Source organism: Corvus kubaryi, unplaced genomic scaffold (assembly GCF_017639235.1).
Source record: "Corvus kubaryi isolate FWS band 111438036 unplaced genomic scaffold, C.kubaryi_AGA036_p1.0 66, whole genome shotgun sequence".
NCBI lineage: Eukaryota > Metazoa > Chordata > Aves > Passeriformes > Corvidae > Corvus > Corvus kubaryi.
The window spans coordinates 24,614,840-24,636,628 of NW_024582054.1; the positions used below are offsets into that span (position 1 = coordinate 24,614,840).

Sequence of the window (21,789 nt, forward strand, 5' to 3'; positions counted from 1 at the left end):
TAGGCAAAATTTACTTCAGTGAAAGTTTCTACAAAGAATTGAAATCCATTGATGACTATGTTTATAGAAAGTAGAAAAGAGAGGGGTGTATTGGGAGAGCTAGTTAAGAATACAAAGGTGAAAGCTAACACAGCTCGACATCACCTTTGAAGGATAAAAAAGGAATAGCAAGCAAATGCTCTGTAAATATCCCCCTGGAGGGAAATAGGTGCATAATAACAGAGGAGCACTATTGGCATTTGCCAGAAGAAAGCAAGTGTTTAATATGTTTGCTTTGTGATTTTGTCTTGGCCTGTTCTGAGCATCACTTCCCATTCTGTAGCAGTACTTCTCTCATTTTAGGCAGCCCTCTCTTCAGGTTTCTTAATCCTGTCTCTCATGGGTTGCCTTGGCACAGTTGTTTTTGTAGTTGTGTCTGATGTGTATTGTGGGCCTGAATCACCAGGATAACAACCAAGCAACCTCATATGTAAAAAGACACATCAGAAAAATGAGTACCAACAGGAGAAGGTCTAGGAAACATGATGCATGAAGAAAAAATGAAGGAATTAGGGTAATTAAGATTAGAAAGAGGGATAAATGTCGTAACTATAAAAAAGACACTTGTCAGGAATAAGTTGTTTTCTAATTCGTTACTATGTTCTCTGATTTTGATCTATTATACCAATATGAAGAATAAAATTGTTTCATGTGTTAACAAACATCTGGGAAGAAATAATTGGTTTAAATTGCAAAGAAAGAAATCCAGTATAATTATCAGGAAAAGCCTTCTTAATAAAATAGATAATGATGTAGTTTTCCTTTGGAATTTCCACTACTGAATATGATAAGAGATCATATTGGAAAGAGATACCTAGCACATTCCTGACATTTGACTGCAGTTTGCAAGAGTTCCATTTCTAGGTCCCTTTTAAGCCTTGTTTTTCAATGACCCTATAAATTATTATAACTACATGTATAACAGTTAAAGTGTAAATATGTGTAAATATCTCCACTTACGCATACGTATTTGATTATTTTGAATGTGTATTTACATGTTCCTCGTGTTGTTTGGGTGATGCATTAATATTTCCCATGTTTTGCCTCAGAATGGAGGAAGTAGCCTGTGCTCTGTGGATGACTCCAACGACCATGTGCTTTCAGTGTGGGACTGGCAGAAAGAAGAAAAGCTGGCAGATGTCAAGGTGTTGCAATAAGATATTTTGTACTACTTGCTTGTATGTAGATCTGGTTTCTTGTAATAAAATATCTTTCTGTATTTAACTTTCTGTGCCTTTTTAACGTTTTCACTGTATAAAAGGCAAGGAACATGAAGAATGGGAATACTTTCTTTCTGTTGAGATTATCCCAATAGTTTTGGATTTTTTTAAATTTTGCTATTGTTGTCATTCTAGAATTGATCAGAAAATTCTGGGCAGCAATGATAGGAGCATGTGCAGGAAAAATATCCTGAACTAATCTTTTGTGTAGCAGGTGTCATTACCTGACATGGTTTTGAAGAATACATTTTGATATTAACTCATAAAGACATGAAATCTTTTGACTACAAAGTATTCCAGACCATGTTAGTAAATTAATAGCTCCGAATTTTTCTTACATCAGAAGTATCAGTTTATCTAACTAGAGAACCATGTAATATTGTTTCTTTCCTGTGCATTTTAGATTTTGATACAATGTTTTTCTTTTTCCTTCCAAGTGCTCTAATGAGGCTGTATTTGCTGCAGATTTTCATCCTACTGATACAAATATAATAGTCACTTGTGGAAAATCACATCTTTATTTTTGGACACTAGAAGGGAATTCCCTTATTAAAAAGCAAGGATTATTTGAGGTAAAATATTTCTCTTAATTTTATGTTTATAGTAATGATACAGTCATACAGAACTAAGTTTTAATAAGGTTTGAGTAAATCAAAACAAGTGATTGTTATTAAACTTGAAATGTTGCAGAAACTCAGGTGGCATTCATGGTATGGCACAGAGAGTGTTTCCATGGGTAAAACTTCCACATTGAAATTTTGAAGTGCAATTACCATATTGTTCCTTGTATTCCTTTTCCTATATTCTCTTTGCCATGTACCTCCACCCTACCACCCCACACCCTGGGCAAAATAAAATTACCTTAAAACTCTCTATGATTATCTCAGGTTAAAAAAATAAAAGAAAAAACAAAAGCAAAACCAGAGAGAGTGATAGAAGAGATTTTTATTTTGTCAGAGGAAAGACCCCCAAAAAAATACATCTGTATGAATTTTCTTCCCTTTGCCTCTGTTCTGCTCAGACACATGCACATATGTCGTTTAAACACACATTGAGATGACCACTATTTGGTAAATATAATTTTCATTTCAAGGTTTTGATTTGGTTTTGTTCTTGAATATAGACTAAGCTATACAGCAGTTGCATGCACAACTGAGGGATGTTTGCAGTGACTGCAGATAACTCCAGTGGCTGCTAGTTAACTGCTTGTGGAGTTGTGGCTCCCAAGGATAGTGACAACAACTGAATGCAATGTCAATTAATGTACTTTGTGTGAAATCAGGAGGAGATGCTGAGAAAATGCATTTACATTTTGTTAACATTTTATTTCTCATGCATTTTTAATAGATTTTTCTCTCTTTGGCATTCTGCAGTAGTTGGGGGACTTGGTTTATCTCAGAGCGTTCCTGGTCAAGTGTTACATGTTGGCAGGCTTTCTCACTCACTCTGTCCCCAGCTTGCAATTAAAGGGTGCAGAACTGGGCCACAAACCTCAGCTGATGCATCTTCTGCCCTTGCACAGACTATTCTGTTTAGACTGTAGGAATGTGTTTAACTCTTGTAGATATTTAAGTAATAATAGAGCTGTATAAGACTAAACTAAATTGTCCAAATGCATAAAGTTAAAATCCATGGGTTGTGTGTTGCTGTGAGTGTGTATTTTTCATAACCATGCAGAAACAAGAGAAGCCAAAATTTGTCCTGTGTGTGACCTTTTCTGAAAATGGTGATACTATTACAGGAGACTCAAGTGGAAACATTTTGGTTTGGGGGAAAGGTAAGATAAAATTTCACTATTAATTTCAATCTTAGTATTACAGACTGTGAGTGTAGGCTTGAGTGTAAAGCATCATTTTGAGAAGAATAAATTTTGTTTTATCTTGAGCTCTTTCCCAAGACCAGTCCAGCAGATTATGTCTGGATTCTTTTCTACAAAAAGCTAGAGTATCTATACCTAACTGCTAGAGCACAAAATTGTATTGAACACATTCCCTATGGTCAAATACTGAATCACAGAGCTATGCCAGCATGTAGGGCTTTTACTGATGTAAGAGATGCCAAGAAAAGTTCTTTCCTTAATCATTGGGATAGAAAGAAATATTGTTAATGTAATTGATGATCTCCAGTCTCCTATACTGGCCCTCTCTACTGTTTGCAGAAATTATGCCTATTGACACACGCCTTTAAAAAGAGAACAAACAGCAGTATTTGTTTTCCTAGGAAGTCAAGCTAAAATGTATTCGTATCTAATTGAATTCCTCAGCTTTATTTCAGAAGAACAGATGGATAGGAAGAACTTCTTAAAAAGCATTTTCTAGTAAGAGGAGACCTTTTTTTAGGCAGCAAAAGTCAATGCCTGCTGGAGGGCAAACAGCAGCAACATCCTAAACGTTTACTTAGTGTCTGAGATGCCATGCATGGGAATAAGGAGAATCCCTTAAAGGACGCCTTATTAGTAAAGGAAGAAGGGATATGCATGACAGCTTTCTCTCATTTACTCAGTGCTTTCTCCCAAGATACTACTCAAAGGGATAAGACCCTGAAAACAACACAGTGAATCAGTTACCCATTTGAGCCTTACTGAGCTGTTTTTGTAGATTTCTTTTTTAATCAAGGACTGTCAGCTAATTATCTCCTTGGCCACTACACTGCTGTTGAAGATAGGAGTGGATATGGTGTTTGTTACTTGGCTTCTCATTTATTTCCCTTTCCTTTTTCCTATGATAATTTAAAGCAAGGCACTTCAACACTTTTCCTTCTAAGCTGACTTTAGAAATTGCATAGTCTCATGTCCCTGTTCTTCATTGTTGTTTTGGACTCTCGACAGACAAGGGAAACAGGGGCAGTGCGCTGCTCAGGGGCCAGTTTGCCATTATGCTGGTAGACTAATTTCTGCCTTGACTGCAAGCCCTTCTCCCTTTCTCCCTCTTCTGCCCTTTCTCCCAGAAATAAAAGGCAATTCTCAGTGTGCTCAAGATCTCCTCAACTTCTGCCAGCTCTTTAGAGTTGGACAAAAATGTTTTTCTTGTTTTTCTTTCTCAGTACAGTGTACTTTCTATGTTTTCACTACTTTTGACTCAGAGCTCTATGTGCAAGAGAGGGCTGCTTCCACCAGGTCAAAGTATCCTTAGCAAAAACTTCTCTTAATAGAAATCAGTTGTACCTGACACATTATATGCATAGATGTGGATGAAGGAAAAGGCAATTGTTTTTTCCTAACTTGCATCAGCCCCTCTTTTGTGCTAAACATCATGTTATCCAAGATTTGATGCAAGGTGCACATTTCAGTAATAGAATCACTAGTAATCATTTATTTGCACTTCACAATAGTAATGATTCACCAAATTAGAGATACTTAATCTAATGTAGTTGGTTTTGAAGGTGTTGAGTCTAAGAAGCTACATGAACAAGCCAAGTTTACCAATAGAGAAGTACAGGCTCCTCTGGAGACTGATCAGCACATTCTGCCAGATATACAAGGACCTCTAACTTAGTCAAATTTTGGTACAAGTTCAGGATCAGGAGGCTGTGGATTATCTTTGGAGGATAAAAGTGACTGGGTTATGGTTTCTTTGCTGATAAGGCGTGTAGTGCTACTGCAGGTCAAATGTGATGGGAAATTACTTTGCTAAACCCCCATGGAAGGTTTAAATGAACCTATTTTACTTTGTCCTTGGCCTGGACTGAGTATGTGTACTTTTCATTTTTGAGATGGGGGGAATATATCATAAGACATATTAATTCAGCCTCTTCTGTGGGTCTGTGTGTTTTGGTCCAGCATTTCATGCCCACTGTTATCACTGTTTAGATGCAATCCTTGACAGAGAAATGGAGAGAAAAGGAGCTATTAAGCTGAGTATTTCAGTAGTAATGTCTTTTTTCTTCTATTCAGGTACCAACAGAATAAGCCACGCAGTTCAAGGAGCACACGAAGGTGGAATATTTGCACTGTGTATGCTGCGAGATGGCACACTGGTATCAGGAGGTGGAAAAGACAGAAAGCTGATATCTTGGAATGGAAATTACCAAAAAATTCACAAAACTGAGGTGATACGGCCTATCTTGAAATTACTTTGCTACTTAAAATGAAATCCTCTTGTCCTCTGAGCAGCTTTCTTAATCATTTTTTTTGTTATGGATGTGTATTCTGTGGGAAAGCAAATCAATGGTAAAATACAATGTTACCATATGCTGAGTTGGAAGGGATCCATCAGGATCATCGAGTCTGGCTCCTGGCCCTGCACAGGACTTCACAAGTTTTGAGTCCTCAGGTCGTTCTGGTGATTCCCTATTCATTAACATAGTATTTCCTTTCTAAGTTCTATGGTAACTGGAAAACAAATCTTGTGTTCATATCTTTCTGTATTATTTCTTCCTTTCTTTGCATTTAATAATGTGAGGTAATGTTTAACTTCAGCATATTACAGTATTTAAATGGTTTTGTACTTTCTTCTTTCCCAAAATGATGTGAGGATTTTTTGAGGGTTTTAATACTTAAAGTTGATGTTGCTGTTTTTTGAATATGATTTAAACAAAATTTGAAAAGTAATCTAGTTGCTTTGTAGAAACTTAAAAGATTAAAGCAGAATTTGTTTGGACAGAACTACAGTGACTGTTTACATGCTGAAAGTAAGAGAAGAATCAGCGTAAAACTCTGAGGAAGGGCTTCAACTCTACTATATAATAAATAATAATATTAAGTGTTGCAAATATATATGCAACTGGAATGGCACGTCTGTTTTTGTAATTCAGTTTTTAACACAGCACAAGGTACATGCTTGTTGTGCTGTTTCTAACTGTGGTGTCCTTCTTTTTCTCTTATTTGTTGGTATTCCTTGTTATTTTATATCTTCCCTTGAACTTTATTTTGGAGATTTGCACTGGCTCTTTCAGAACCTAGGCTGCAATTAAAGAAACATTCATTGCAAGAAAATACTCTGAGTAGAAATGGTTAGTCTGATATCACAGCTGCAATTAAATTCTATTGAATTAACGTAGCATGAAGGAACCTTCTGTGTTTCTTGAAATACTTGGTTTCTCTGAGTATTCTGTAGGTAAGGATATCTTGTCTTGCAGTGTTACAGAAGTTACTGAGTTGATGCAAATTGTTATAAAGTTTTGCAAGACAGGTACATGTATTAATGTGTTTCATTTTTTCTCTCTGCAATAGCTATTAAAAACACATTTGCTAGGCCATGTGTCTTTAAAAATGGCAATACTTGACAAATTGCCTGACTTATCTACCCTTTGGCTGTTATGACCACAGATTCCTGAGCAGTTTGGTCCAATAAGAACAGTAGCAGAGGGAAAAGGGGACGTTGTATTAATAGGAACAACCAGAAACTTCGTCCTACAGGGCACACTATCAGGAAATTTTTTCCCAATTACCCAGGTAAGCTGTGTTTCCTTATGCGAACACTTCTAAGTGTGTAAGAGCAATAAAGATACTGCTTAAAGTTAAGTTGCATAAATATGCATCTATTTGATTTATTATTACAGTACTTTCATCAATAATCATTATAAATATGTATCTACCTAGAGCTAACGTATCTTTGAAATGTCTTAATATGTAGTTTGGTCATTTTAATACTGTTTAAACATGTTTAGTTTTGATGGCCTGTCCTTGTCAAAAAACATCTCTGCTTGTGTAGGGTCACACCGATGAGCTTTGGGGACTTGCAGTCCATTCCTCTAAGCCTCAGTTCTTCACATGTGGACATGACAAACACATTACACTCTGGGATGCAACCACTCACCATCCTATCTGGAACAAGATTATAGAGGTATAAATTTATTAAATACAGCTCTCCTGTTATAGAAATTCTCTAGTAATTTTGGTTTTTTCTTAAGATTATTGATTTTAAATATCTTAAAATACTAACATTGAGGGAAAAAATCATTTCATGTTCATCTATTTTTGTCATAGAGATCAGTGTAAAAGCTTTTTAATGTAGCTATTCTGAGTACAAGTTACATTAAATTCACTGTTTGAACCTCTGGTTTATTCAATGAAATATCTTAGCATTTGCTATGAAATCATACTTTTAAAAAATTAGGACATTTTCCTTTCTGGAATGCTGTAGTGTTTTAGAAACTGTGCATAGAAATCCTGGATCTCAAAAATTCTCTGAAATTTTCTTTAGAGTTAGTAATTCTTTTAAATTAGTCACTTGCTTATAATTAATGAGAATGTCCTTTCCACCTAGCCTCTAGGGCTAGTAATCACCAGTTACTAAAAATATCAACAGGTTTACTAAAACAGCTACAATGTGATACTGTTTTAAAATACAGAAAATTAAGGACACAAGCATTTCCATGAGATAGATAACTAAACTGGGGTTTTTGCTTACATTTTCAAATTATGTTTTAATGGTATCAGAAAAAAAAAAGTTATTTCTATTGGTTTTGTCTGCTATAACTTGAAGAGTTCTGGACCTCATTCTTCATAACTGGACAAGTGTTAGAAAGAAAATGCTTGCCTTGTTTTTTAGGCATATGTTTAAATTGCAAGAAAAACACTAGAATTTTACAAAGTAAAATGTTTTAAGCTTGCATACAAAATAAGAAACCCAGTTTATACCCATAATCCCCCACTGAGCTGCAGCTTGGCAGGTGCTGGAAAAAGGTGTTGTTGTGTGTAGGAGTTAGGCTTTATCCCTCCTGCAAAGTGCCACATACCTTTGTTGGATAAGGGGATTGTTTGTTCTTTAGTCTGTAGCTAAACTGCAGCTTTGATGCTTAATTCTCTAGTTTAAGAAGTTATTTTTATCTCTTACTTCTTTGTGATTTGTTGTTATTGTTATGAAATCACTTGCCAAGTTATTTTTAGACAGTAAAGAAGAGATAACAGCAGCCTTGTATAGAGGGAAAATAAGTTAATTGGATAATATTTCAATTAGTTAATTTTTTTTGCCTCTCAAGTTTATATTGAAAGAGAAAAAAAAAAAAAAATCAACAAGAGAGTTTTACTATGTTCCAGAGGCAGATAATTGAATTGTGTTTTTGTTATAACTTGGTAACTTGGACTGGTAAAAAAGTGTGCTTCTTTCTGAAACATTTTAGGATCCAGCACAGTCTTCAGGTTTTCATCCTTCAGCATCTGTCGTTGCAGTAGGGACGCTGACTGGAAGGTAAGATGTGCAGAGCTACACTTTGGGCACCAACAAACACTGATTTTTCCAAGTTCATGTTCTGGCTTTGCAGATGTATGCATGACATATCTTTATTTCCTATTGATTTCTATTGAATGTCACAGTGAAATTTATTTGTATTGCCTTAGTGCCTAGAAACCCTAGGCTTGGGCTAGCACCCTGTGTTTGCTGAGTGTTGCATGAACAAAGAGATGGTTTCTGCCCTGGGAGAGTGACAGCGTAAGATCAATGGGAGCAGGACATTTAGAGAGGGCAGGAAGTCTAGGTTAGCTGTGAGACCAAGCATGGAGGCAGGGAGATATTGTCACCATACCAGTGACCTCAGTGTTAAATCTTTGTGTCCACTGGGACAAATGAGAGGCTTGAGGAGTCTGAGATAGTGGGTTAACTTTGCAGATGTGGAGAGATTTCCTCCGAGGCCTTTAGGGCTGCATGGAGGATATCACGTAGAAGAATTTTGTGTGTTGGAAAATGTAGCAAGTGGTTCATGATCCCTAATGCAGTGACAACCAGAGGCTTTAAAAAAATTTGGTGAATGTTCCACTGTGCTAGACATAGTGTAAAAATGCATATTAAGAAACTTGTTCTGCATGAAGAGTGAGGGGTAAACAAGGCAGAGGAAACTGAGGTGCAGGAGAGTATTTTTCACAGGAGGTTGAGCCCTTGGTCACAACAGTGGCAGCTGGTGGGTTTATGTGTGGTTGTCTCTCAGAGGAGGGACTGCCTTTGCCTAACTTCATCCTCTCCTTTAATGTCACTTGAGGGCAGACTTGGCTGTTAGTAATGAAAACAGTTCCAGTTCACTGAGAGCATATAGGAAGCTTGTAGGTTATGAGGCAAGCTTGTTTCAGATTGTATGTCAGTCCTAAATAAAGGACTGACTTTTGTTACTGAATGTACTTTATTTACTAAATAAAGGAAAACAAAAGGAGAAGCTTTGAGAGGAATCTTTTCTTTGTCTTTATTAATCTGATTCAAGTATTGAAATGCAAATTTTATCTTTGTCCTTTCTACATGTTTCCACAAACTAATTTTTGGTTCAGTAAAATTAATTAATTAAATTAAACTACTGAAAAAATAATAAATTAATTCACTTTAAAATAAATTACCTCATCTCTTTCTTCTATCAGTAGATAATGGTCCTGATGCTTGCTTGTGTTTTCCCTTGCTCTAGGATTTAATACAGGCATCAATTTAAACATCAGCATAGCATAGAGGAAGGTCATTAAAGGAGAAGGGAGATCAAAAGCAAAGCTTACTTTATTCTTATGCGTGACATATTAAAACAAACTAAAATCTGAAGATTGCTATTGGGGTCAATGCCTGATCATTTTTATGCTTAAAAAAGATGTGAAAGAAACTATCCTTGTGTTAAAGTAAAAATAGACCAAACTGAGTAGCAGTTGCTGTTTTTCTCTTCTTGGTATAAAACTTATGCTATTTTGACAGAAGAAAAGTTGGTCAAGATTACAGTAGATTTAAATTCCTTATGGAATGATTTATTGGCCTCTTTCTGTGTTTACAACAGGTGGTTTGTGTTTGACACAGAAACAAAAGACTTGGTCACTGTACACACAGATGGAAATGAACAGCTGTCTGTAATGCGTTACTCACCAGGTTTGAGAGCATTTATTTACTGGGGAAAAAAAAAGGTGTTGAATTTTTTTATTAAGTTAGGGGTTGGTTTGTTTTAAAATAATTCCCTGCTTGCCATACTGAAGTTGAAAATAAGTGTGCCATGAAACATTGGCAGGACTTTTTGGGTGGTATCTAAAGTTCTGGTTCTCTTTTCCCTCCCTCCCCAATGCATTCAATATGGTTTCACTGTGAATAAGGGAAAAGAAAAAGAAAAGACTTAACTCTGCAGGTCCTTGCAATCAGGACAGATGGACTATAGCTGCTTCCAGAAATGTTATGTGTTTTTAACAGTAATATTTATTGTATAAAATTGCGGTTTTGTAGTCTTGAAAGATACATCAATATGCAACTGGAAAATTAAAAATAGAATTTCATGTTTTCATTTTTACAAACAGTTCCTCTTGTCTGTGGCATACAAACTTTTCAAAATTAGCCTAAGTTCTTTCTTACAGGAATAATTGCAGTACACTTTTGTGTTTATAGATGGAAACTTCTTGGCCATAGGTTCCCATGACAACTGTATTTATATATATGGTGTAAGTGAGAATGGAAGAAAATACACTAGAATTGGCAAGTGTTCAGTAAGTAACCTTTTTTCTCCTGGTTCAGTATTACCACCCGAAGTGTATTTTGTAGCACTGTATTAATACTGTCACATTGAGACACACTGTTAGTGCAGTTAATACAATATTTTTCCTCTTTGTAGGGTCATTCCAGCTTCATTACTCATCTGGATTGGTCTGTTAATTCACAGTATCTCGTGTCTAATTCAGGAGACTATGAAATCTTATACTGTGAGTAAGAATTATATTTAGTCCTTTCGTGCAAAGTTCAGGCAGTCTAACACAGATTTAAAATTTAAATGAGACCATACAACTGCCAAGATCAACCATATGTTTTAATTCATCTGGTGTAATCAGAAATCTATATAATTTGAGAATGAAAAATGTTGTTACGTGGGGTTTCTTTCTTTTGTAGGGATCCCCTCTGCTTGTAAACAAGTTGTGAGTGTTGAAACAACTAGAGACATAGAATGGGCCACTTACACCTGTACTTTAGGATTCCATGTTTTTGGTAAGTATACTTCCTCTTACAAGCTCTTAACCATTCTTCTTATTAACAAACACTTGGAATGCCAACTTTTGCTTATGAAACATGACTATTCATAATTCAGGGAAAAATACAGAACTTCTGTTATGCCATTTTTATTACAATCTGTCTTCTTATTTCAATCCAGAAAGACTCTGATTTAATAGTCTTGCAAGCTTCAAGTACAAATATCAAATTACAACATAAGTGGGAGATAAGGAAAAAATCACACACTGCCCTTTCTGTCACAGTAGAGCAGCTTCTCATCATTTTTAATTTAGAGTACCAGTCCTGTGAAATTTTCATGTATTTAGGCAGCTACTGAGTTGAACCCCCTTACCAGAACTGGTTTCATTTGCTCTAGTTACTGTGCAAACACAAAATGGATTATAGTCTCCCTCATTAAGAACTTATCCTGTATTGTGATACAATCTGTAGCAGTTAAATTGAGTGAAAGGAATTCAAAAAGAAAAACAACAAAATCAAATGGTTTGTTTCCATGGGACTTCTCTTTTGCCAGTTTTGAAGGATCCACTTTCCCCAGTGTAGTCTGAAGCTTTGTACTCATTCTACAACGTGTGCAGAACTAGACAGATGGTTACAAACATTGAGTACAAGAAGCTTCAAATTCTTGAGTCCTCAAGAGAAAGTAGGAAGCCATGGTAGAAGTTCAGAGAAGAGTCTGGTTTAGTGTAGGTGGTAAACAAGGAAGATTTGCACCCATGTCTCAAGTAGAATAGATGCAGTGATGTGTTCGAAGGCAGCCAGAAAGGACATGTTTTCAGTGCCTGAAGATGCTATGGCAGTAGCAGTATGCTGGGAAAACACATTCAAATTTTCTGTCATTTAACTGACAAGCAGTGCTTGGATATCACTTGGATATCACAGCATACAGATTTAGTAAAAGCAGGCAATCCTGGATGATTGGCTGCATGTTGACATAATATATGTTTCATTTAAGGGATGGGGGCCCTTATGGAACTATTAACATGTTTCTGGGGTTTGAGTACACCTGACACATAGTTACAGAGCTACAATGTCTTTGCATTTAGCATCACAGGTTCAGATACTCTGAGATGCTAAATACTTTATGTGAGGATTCCTTACTTGTTAATTCAGATTCATGCAAAATACAGTGCTGTTGGAGTCTGGGGCTGCTCTTGGTGCATAGAAAGTCAGAGGAGAGAGGCATGTCACACCTGAGAGAGATTTTCCCCATGCCTTACAACAGATCAGCTTTTGGAGACAGACCATGGGAAAAATAATCTACTGAGCTGAGAGGAGAGATGACACTGCTAAAGCTGAAGTGTTACAGAACCCAATGCTTTTTAAAGTATTTCTTTAATAAAAGACATACTACAATTTGATTACAAACCCAGTTAGTGCCTACTGCTCTCAGTAGGGAAGGAGTAGTTTGGGAAGTTGAAATAAGTCAGATATTTTCAAAGTATCTGAGTTTGATGAACTCTGTTATATCCGTAAAAAAAACTGATTAGTGTCAACTTGAGACCATTAGTACTTATTTTCAGCACCTCACAGAGAATAAGCAAAGTACTGAAAAACTGGAGAATGAATGCAATATCTGCAGGATCATATATCTACCTTCAGAGCCCATATGGAGAGGCTAAAGTGCAAAGTGAGTGACTAGAATAATAAATTGAAGAAGCACATAGATTATGAGTTGGAAACCAGTCCATTTTTATTGGAAGTCAATCAGTACTTCAGGGCCTCAGAGCAGTCAGTTAGAACAGTCTTCACATGCTTGCTGGGATCGCTCTGCTGGACACAGAAGCAGCAATCACAGCATCCAGGATGTGAGCCTTCTAGTATATTGATTTTTCAGTAGCTACTGGCTGACTGAAACTAGGGATATTTTCTGCCTCTGGTAGAACCACATAAAAATCACAAAATATGCATAGCACCCACAGATCAGCATAAACCAACGCAGGGGGAAAAAGGAACACTGGTCTGTTGAACACCTGTCTTTGAGCATGGGAACAGATTAGTCAGTCTGGAAGTGTTTAGAGATGATTCAACTGAAAGTCAATAGCATGTAAAGAAGTGAGCTTGAGGGAGGATATTTTAGTGATACAAACACCTAAATGTGAAGGAGCAAAGACTTTAAAAGCACTTACTGATCTATAAACTCTTTCAAGAGCCAAGTGCTGCTGGATACACAAGCAAGGTATCAGTTCATAGCACATGCCCAGATTTGAAAAGAACAGTGTTTGAGGTGAAGGACAGGAACAGAAGAAATCTAAGATACTGTACAAAGCCTGACAACACTGGAAACAAAGCAGAGCTCAGACTGGTTGTGTTCAAAACCAACTAGAACACTGTAAATTGAATAATATGTTTGTTTTAATATATTTATTAATAGCATGCACGATAAATCAGCATGTAAAGCTTGTAGGTGGTGTAAAGCTCAAGGATTAGCAAGTTGTCTTGAGAAGTAGAGGAGTGGTATGAAAAAAGGAAGCAATTCAATAGAGCCAAAGAGGAGGCTCCACACTAGAATGGCAGAACCCAGTTGTACAAATGCAGAACAGATGAGAGTAGATCTGCACAGAAACATCAGATTACTCTTGCATACAAACTGAACATGAGTCAACCACATTATGCTGTTGTAGGAAAGGCAGATACATTAGTGGGATGTGTAATGAAAAGGATGCTGTGTGAAATGTGAAGCAATCATCCATCTATCAGTATCTGCTTCAGTCACAGCTGGAATGGCTGCTTCTGGTTTTTGCACATTGGACCAACAGATAATGTTCTGACTAGCAAGAATAATTAATTATCCCTCAAAATATTGTTCTGGGAGAAGAGATGTAATGAATGAATTTTAGAGAAGAGGAGGAAAAAATAGCATGGCATCAGTCTTCAAATGAGAGAAAGAAAATGGTCTCTTTTACGTGTCTGCAGAAGATAGGAAAAAATAAGGACTACTTTTTCAGCAAGGGGGATTCAATTTGCATATTCATAAAAACTGATAGTGAGGCACTGGGATAAATTTTGAAAGAAACAAAAGATTCAAAGAAAAACCCTGCTATTATTCTTTCCCCATTTCAACATGGCAGTCTTGTTTCTTTAACCGTTTCCTTCAGGATTTATTTCCAGCTTGTCATAGTGACCTCTTGGGAAGACTCCTGCATCTTTTCAGCTAGCATTTGATATTCATACAGCCTCCTTTTTGCCAAAGCAGATATTTAAAAGAGCTTTTCTGTCTGTTCTGCATGTCCATAATTCCATGAGTAGCAATTACTGTTTCTCTTTGCAGCTTCCATTTCTTTGGGCCTCTTTTACTATCGCTGATCTAGCAATGAGGTGTTTCCACACACATCAGGAAAGTTAAGAGCAGTCTACAAATCAGACTTTGTATTTTATTTACAGAAATTTGTAATTCCTTAAAAAGACATGGAATCACCTGCTTGTAGTGAATTGCTGTGCAACAATACAAAGGCTGTATTTGGGAAGAATCACAGTGATTGAAGGATAGCTGTTCCCATGGTGCATGGCAAATGCCTGCTGTGGGGTTAAAAGTATCCCAAAGAAGGAGGAACTGAGTGTGCCTGTCCTGCCTGCAGGAGTTCTTAGGGGAGTAGCAACTCTCTCACCCTCACCTGCAGCAGCACCAGAGGAGGAAGGTGCACTCGAGTGGGCAGGGCTGCAGGGGCACACTGCAGAGGATGGGTGTCTAGGACAGGCACTGAAAATCACAGCACCAAGACAAGGCAGGGGGTTTGCCAAGTCATAATGGCAGAACACATGCTGTGACTGAAGATGACAGTGGTCTCTGAAAGCTTGGTGCCCTTTATGTTGAGTAGGGATTAGATAAAATCTAAATTAGAAAATCATAACAAAAAGAAAAAAGCCCACAGTACTCCATACAAAATCCTGAAATTTCAATAACTGTGTGGATTTTAGTAAAATTGCAGTTTATTACAGGCAAGTATTCAGAGGCTTTAAAGATGTGGTGCACAGATTTGGTCTTTGCACTGTTGACCTTAAAGTTTAATTTTAAGACACCACTTTGTGCAAGAACAGCAAAGAGTACAGTATGAGGGGAAGGAAGAGAAGTACTTACAGTATAACAAAAGCATTTAAAAACTATATAGTAGGTTCTTCAGTTTCTTTTCAAAGGATCTTTTAATTAATAAATAATAATTTGAACTATATAATGTCTTGTTTAATAGGTTTTAGACTTTAGTAATACAAAGAAAGTGCTTTTGGATCATGCTGTAGTCTAAAAAACATAACCCATGTAATGTGAAAAAAGTGTGTTAACGCATACATAAGCAGAAAGGAAAATAAAAGCAGTAACTCTTACTTTTCCACATAACCATATAAAAATTCTTTCAGGCTCAGACACATGACTGTCGTTCACCAGAATGCTTTTTCTCAGAGTAAAAAGCACTTTGCTGACTAGAGGGAATAAAGCATTTTTTTATGTGCTTGATTACCTATTAGGATCTGGACTTTAGCTGGTACAGAAGTAAACGTTCTGACTCAGGTGCAGTTCTTTTTTTTTTTGTTTTTCTTTTCCTTAAACAAGTCATCCTTTATTAATATTTTAACAGAAGCTTAGGCTGTCACTTTTATTTCCATTATAAAACCCTTTCATTAGTCCCTCTGTGTTTCAGGTGTATGGCCTGAAGGTTCAGATGGTACAGATATCAATGCTGTCTGTCGATCACATGGAAGAAAACTGCTATCAACAGGAGATGACTTTGGCAAAGTACATCTCTTCTCATATCCATGCTCACAGTTTAGGGTAAGGTATTTCCCAAAACTTTACTCTTGTAGTTTGCACAAATGCATTGAATGTTGTTTTCCTAAGAACAAAAAAAAAAAACCCCAACACATTAAAACAGGAAGAATGGGAGCATTTATACATCTAAGGCATTTATTTAAGGTTGATTGGGACAGTAATTAAATTTAAAAGTTAATATTAAAATACTTTAGGAGAATGATGTGATGCCTTGGTTTCATTGTCACATGAATGTTCTAACGAGATGCTTTAATGACAGCTGCTATTCTCACTAATATGGTGTTTTCTAGGCTCCAAGCCACGTGTACGGTGGACATAGTAGTCATGTAACTAATGTAGACTTTCTCTGTGAAGACACCCATCTCATCTCCACAGGAGGAAAGGACACAAGTATTATGCAGTGGCGAGTCATTTAAAGGAAACATCTGCATGAACATACACAGTTGAGTCGACCATGCACAGAACTTATGTATAAATTGTATATTTAAAACTTAACAGTATGTTTGCAGTTTAGCCTGGTCACTGTGATTTTTGTTTAAAAAATTCTTACAAACCTCAGGAAAATTAAGCCCTGTGCTGGTTACCTTACTCAGTCTAGTATTTTTTTTCATTGTGTCACACCTTAAGAATGATCGTTCTCTGTTGTACAATATACAATGCAGTACAAGATTAATATAAGAAATGTGGCTTGACAGTTTGCAATACAGTGGTATCAGCAGAATGTGACTATCTTAAATGTTTTCTATAAACACTGCTAAACTGGTCACAAAAATGCCTTTCAAAGACTGTATATATGTGCTTATTTGTTTCACTATCTACACTTTGTACTATATATCTCCTTATTTAGAAAAATCTATGACAATGTCAAGGTATTGAACTGTTTCTGCTGGAGACTGATGAATAGCTACAAAAAGTATAAACTGCAATGTACGATGCAAAAATTAGTGTTCTAGACCTGAAAATGTGAATGCTGGTGAATTTGCATTCTCTTGGGAACAGCACACCGTGGGTGTCACCCATGAGGAGTTGTGTTCCTTTTCCAATGAATCAGCAGGCTTTGTCCCAGTTTGACCTGAATTTCTCAGCAGGGCTTACAGATGTCTGTGTGGTTCAGGTAGTCCGTATGAGTTTAAATTAAAAATCTTTTTACTTGTATATGAACAATTTCTTTTTGAAAACAAAACAATAAAGCTTGGCCACATCCCCATTATTGGTTCATATATTTAACTAATATGTATATTAATCAGCATGATGCTATATTGTACATGTATAAGATTTTAGCAGTTCATAACAAATGGTAAGGCCATCTAGCTTTACTTTTTTATGCTTATGGATATTGTATATTTGTATTTTAAGACCAAGTAGACCAAGTCTAAAGATATCTTTTTAAGTGTACCATAAACCTGCAGAGGGTAAAGGAAGACTTGGAAGCCTACATGAAATATTAATGTGTAACTTCTGGCCCCTGTGTTTTGTGCATGGATGGGTATTTATAGTATGAAATAAGATTGTGTTTTGCAATGAAGTAACAGTGGAGGTGGTATAAAATGGTTAAGAAGGCCTTATCAATGTTGATTGTGACACAGATTGAAATGTATCGTTTACTATGAGGAATGTATCCGAAGAATTTTAAAAGAGGAGTTCTAAGTGGACTCAAAAAAGGTAATATTAAAATTTTGCTTGTAATGGACAGTAAATGTTAATTCTCTGAACTCTAAAGCACTGGTTGTTTAGAGTGATTGAAATGAAATTGAATCAATAAATTTTGAAACTTTTTTATTACATCTCCAACCTCCTACACTGAAAGTGCAGGACACCAATAAACATGTATTAAAGTGAATTCTCAATGCATTCTTCCTGTTTAGTAAGGTATCTTTATTTAAACATGATATAGAAGAGACAGCCTTTTACTTAATAAGACACATTTGTGATTTCTGAATTAGAGATGCATTTGAAAACATTCAGCAATAAAATCTAGATTTTGGGGTACATAATTTCATGTGTGACCATGACCCTGGGGACATAATGACAGTGCATACCTAGAGAGTGGAACTCCAGCTTTGCAGCAGGGAAGGATACACCACATGCTCTCACCTACAAGCTGCCTTGGTCCTGCCTCCCAGTACACATCTCCTGTTTCTGGGTACTCAGCTGGTGGAATGTTGTTCACTGCTCAGAGTTATGCTCATGGCAAGAGCTCCTGACAATTTCTGTGTTAGTAACTTGTCCTCAGGCAAGACCTTTGAAGGCCATGGTTTCAGGGTCATTTTAATCAGGTGTTACCTGTCACTGTCACTGAAGGCAGAGGTCTTGATCCCAGCTGGTTACTTTGATCCCATGCAGTAGCAAAAGAGTTATTGTGGCCATAAGCAGAACCCAGCTGGGACACAACAACTAATGCAGACAAAAACCCTGTTTCCTCAGTTTCCTCATCTGATCTAGCTGTGGAGCTGCATGAGTGCTTGTACTGAGTTTATACAGAGAAAGGAGCTATGTAGAAAAATAAATGGCCAGAGAAGCACCAGAACAACTTCTTTTAATAGTGATGTTAATCTCCCTCTTCTTGAAGTGTGTGAAGCTAAAGCATAATACCCTTACCCTTTCTAAGGTTAATCTAGTCATAAGAGTCCATAACATACAAGTGACAGGTTTTCATTGTGTCTGGGTGCTTGGTTATCCACAATGCCTTCTGTTTGTTGATTTTTTTTAATTGCTTTTGCAAATGGGGTGCTTTCAAGTTTTCTGCTTTTGGAACTGTAAGTGATTTGTCATTGCTTGCAGCAGAGAAAACAGGAGTTGCAAATTGGCTTGGCTCATTCTGTTTTCATCCTTCTCTCGTGGTGCTACTCTTGGGATATAGTAAAGCATTTGTGATCCCTTTCTTCATTTTAAACTGTTATCCTTTAGAAGAAATAGATGAGGAATACTGCAAGTTCATCCCTAGGGTTACTGATCAAAGGGGATTTTCAACAATCCCATCCCATCTGTGCCTCTGCTGCTCCTCTGTTTCTGACTTTTGCTGTTAAATGTGTCTTTGTTCCTCTTTGCAAACCTGAGAAACGTATTTAGCTGAATTGGCAAACGGTGGGTAATGTCTTAAGCTAAACATCCGTTTGATGACTGTTAAAGTGATTCTCCTTTCTTTATCCAGGAAACTACACAATTTTGCCATTGTTATAGTTAATCTTCAGCTGTCCTCTCTTCCATCCTTGTTCCTTTGTTCTTGCATTTATTTGTTTTCTCAGGAGTGTCTTCTTTTTCACATTAAAAGAAAAAGAGAACAAAATAAAATAAAGAGTTATGCCCTAACTTTGCATATTTTATTCTCTCCAAAACACCTGAATTCTGTACCTGATACTCTGTCTGCAGCAGCTCTCTTTTCCTGCCCTACCAAGGAGCGTCAGGCTGCTCTAAAGTCCATGGCTGAAGACACACCTGGGCTTCTGCTTCTGTCCCTTCCCTCCCCTCGTCCTGGCTGCAGCAAGTGCAGTGTTGCTCACTGAAGTGACTCATCTCTTCATGTCTTTTGTGTATCACTGTTGTCTACCAAGCACTCAGATACTCCCCTTCAACTTCCTTTGGTTTCAGTTCCCATTTCTTAACTTTTCTTCCCTTCATTTCTAGCATTACTTTTCAGCTTCCAGGACTGCATCCATTACTGGCGCATGTTGCTGCTGTTACCTGCTCATAAAGCCAGTGGCCCTGACTACCTCTCTGATAGCTTTGGGGCTGTGTTCCTGGTTTCTTATTGTATCTCTGTTCACACTTCTGTGACTTGCACTTAGGGATATCAGTGAGTGCATCTGCTTTTAGCCCTTTGTCCCTGCCCTCCCACCTCCTTGTGTGGGGACACTGAGGGGACCAGCACCGTCTCATTGCTTTTCAATTGTCTCTGTTTGTCTGTGGGCAGCCTGTAATTTGTATCATGTACTTAGATTTTGAAATATTTTTAGGGAAGGGATTTTTTTCTCTGTTTCGTGGTATTTAGCAATGGGATTTTAGGATCCTGTACTCACTCCAACAGTATGACTGTCATATTTGTCCAAAATTATGAGCATGTGTTCAGGTAATGCTTCTCTGTTAGGGTATTCAAAGTGATTAGCTACTAAAATTGATAATATCTATTCTCTTAAGTCTTAAATTATTCAGAAAACAATACAAATGCTTTCAAAATACTTCTTTCTCCCTCTTTTATACACTTATAAAATAAACATAGACTCAATCTGGTTTTTAGGATCATTGCCCATTTCCAAGTAGAGACTTTAATTATTTTGTTTGCCTCTCCTGCATGTCTTCATATATTTATTTTACTCAGAAAGGATGTATATTTGTATGATATCAAAACTATAGCCTTTTTCAACTTAATCCTATATGTACTATTTTAATTATTTCCTGAAAGATGGTTATTACATAAATATTTCTGATAGTGCTCAGTTTTGACAGGTTATTGAAACCTGAGAAGTATTAACAATTTCCAACAGACGAGCTCTACAAAGACCAGTCACAATATAAAAAAAAAGTTAAAAAAAAAAGGCCAAGAAAGGAGATAAATGTAAAAGAAAATAGCTTTTGCAATGCTGGTGAATTAAAAAACCCTACCATTTCAAATTATTTTTAAAAATTCCATGTGGAGCAAATCAATTTTGTTAAAATGGATTTTTTACTATTGTAATTAATATGGGATTAGTTAATTCAAGGTCATATTTCCTACGTGAAATGTTTGGATGACTTTTATTCTTCAGAAGATTTAATATTAGAGGATATTCTTTTCCTTCAGAAGTATTCATGTGACAAGAGCTTGCAAGGGCAAACAGCCCTATTTTTGCAAGGGTTTGCATTTTTAATTTCTTCTGGTTCTGTTCAGGGAAGCAGGCAGTCTTTTTGCTCTGTTTTCTACTGGAAATAGGGCTGTTGACAGATCACTCAATTGCATCCTCAAAAAAATCCTGCAGATGGCAGGGAAAATGTCACTTTAATTACTAAGAAAGAACAGTCTTATGCGAAGGCTAAACTGAAATCTTTTTCTCCCATTGCTGGCCAGGATTCACAGCTGTGCCGGGGCAGTCTGATCAGTGCCATGCAGCTCCAACTGCAGCAGCCTGCCCTGCAGAAGAGATGCCCCAAGCCAGGGCACCTCCTCATCCAGAAGGTGGGAGATGAGGAGTGGGCTCCTGGGGGAAGGACAGAATCGCTCCCAGACGTCTGATCCCAAATGGAGGCTGCTGGATGAGTGAGGATATGAGCGGTTCACGCTCTTGCTGGGAGAGGTTTATGTTTCTCCTTAGTCATGAACTTCTGCAGCAATTTCATTTTTCTTAATGGAACTACTTTGCCCCCTGAATTCATTAAATAATTGCAGAAGACTAAGTGCTAATTTGCATGGAGGTATCAATGGCAGTGCAGCCAAAGCTGCCATCTAGCTCTGAGTCCGACAGACCTTATTTGAGTCAGCAGTGATAATGATGAGCTAAGCTTCAAAAGCCACTTCAGAGACCTTTGTCAATCAGGATGGTTCACAGCACTGTGGATCCCCCCATTTTCTGCCAAATGTGGAAGTATAAGAAGGGGCCTCCTTTCAGCAGAGCCTATCAGTGTCACCTGGCACTGTAGGTGTTTCTTTGGACCTTACATTTTGTCTGCGTTGTTAGGAAAGCTCGATATCTTGGACTCAAGTGGTTCCTCCCCATCAGCTTCACAGTCCCAATTTAGCACAGGTTTGGTTTTACCATCTTTTTGCTGACTACAGACTACACTAAACGAGTTTAGACATTTCCATTTGTTTGTAGTGGACATACTTGTTCTTAAAGGCTGCCTCTTTGGGTCTAGTCTGAGGTGCTGAGCTCAGAACCGTAGGAATGGTGACCTGCTTTCTGGGTCTCCATGC

The 21,789-nt window shown here is 37.1% G+C and overlaps 1 protein-coding gene across 10 annotated transcripts in view; it reads left to right on the forward strand.

Annotated features, from left to right (window-relative positions):
• Positions 1-17,745, forward strand: part of EML1 (EMAP like 1) — a 122,670-nt gene extending 104,925 nt beyond the window's left edge. For all 10 annotated transcript variants that reach the window (XM_042047341.1, XM_042047336.1, XM_042047337.1 and 7 more), the window contains 13 exons: positions 1,089-1,184; positions 1,697-1,831; positions 2,937-3,036; positions 5,152-5,306; positions 6,526-6,651; positions 6,911-7,042; positions 8,322-8,389; positions 9,939-10,027; positions 10,532-10,629; positions 10,755-10,842; positions 11,027-11,122; positions 15,778-15,908; positions 16,196-17,745. In XM_042047341.1, the coding sequence (XP_041903275.1) occupies positions 1,089-1,184; positions 1,697-1,831; positions 2,937-3,036; positions 5,152-5,306; positions 6,526-6,651; positions 6,911-7,042; positions 8,322-8,389; positions 9,939-10,027; positions 10,532-10,629; positions 10,755-10,842; positions 11,027-11,122; positions 15,778-15,908; positions 16,196-16,321 (1,440 nt within the window). In that variant the 3' untranslated portion in view covers positions 16,322-17,745. The remainder of the gene's footprint in view (positions 1-1,088; positions 1,185-1,696; positions 1,832-2,936; positions 3,037-5,151; positions 5,307-6,525; positions 6,652-6,910; positions 7,043-8,321; positions 8,390-9,938; positions 10,028-10,531; positions 10,630-10,754; positions 10,843-11,026; positions 11,123-15,777; positions 15,909-16,195) is intronic.
• The last annotated feature ends 4,044 nt before the right edge of the window (positions 17,746-21,789 follow it).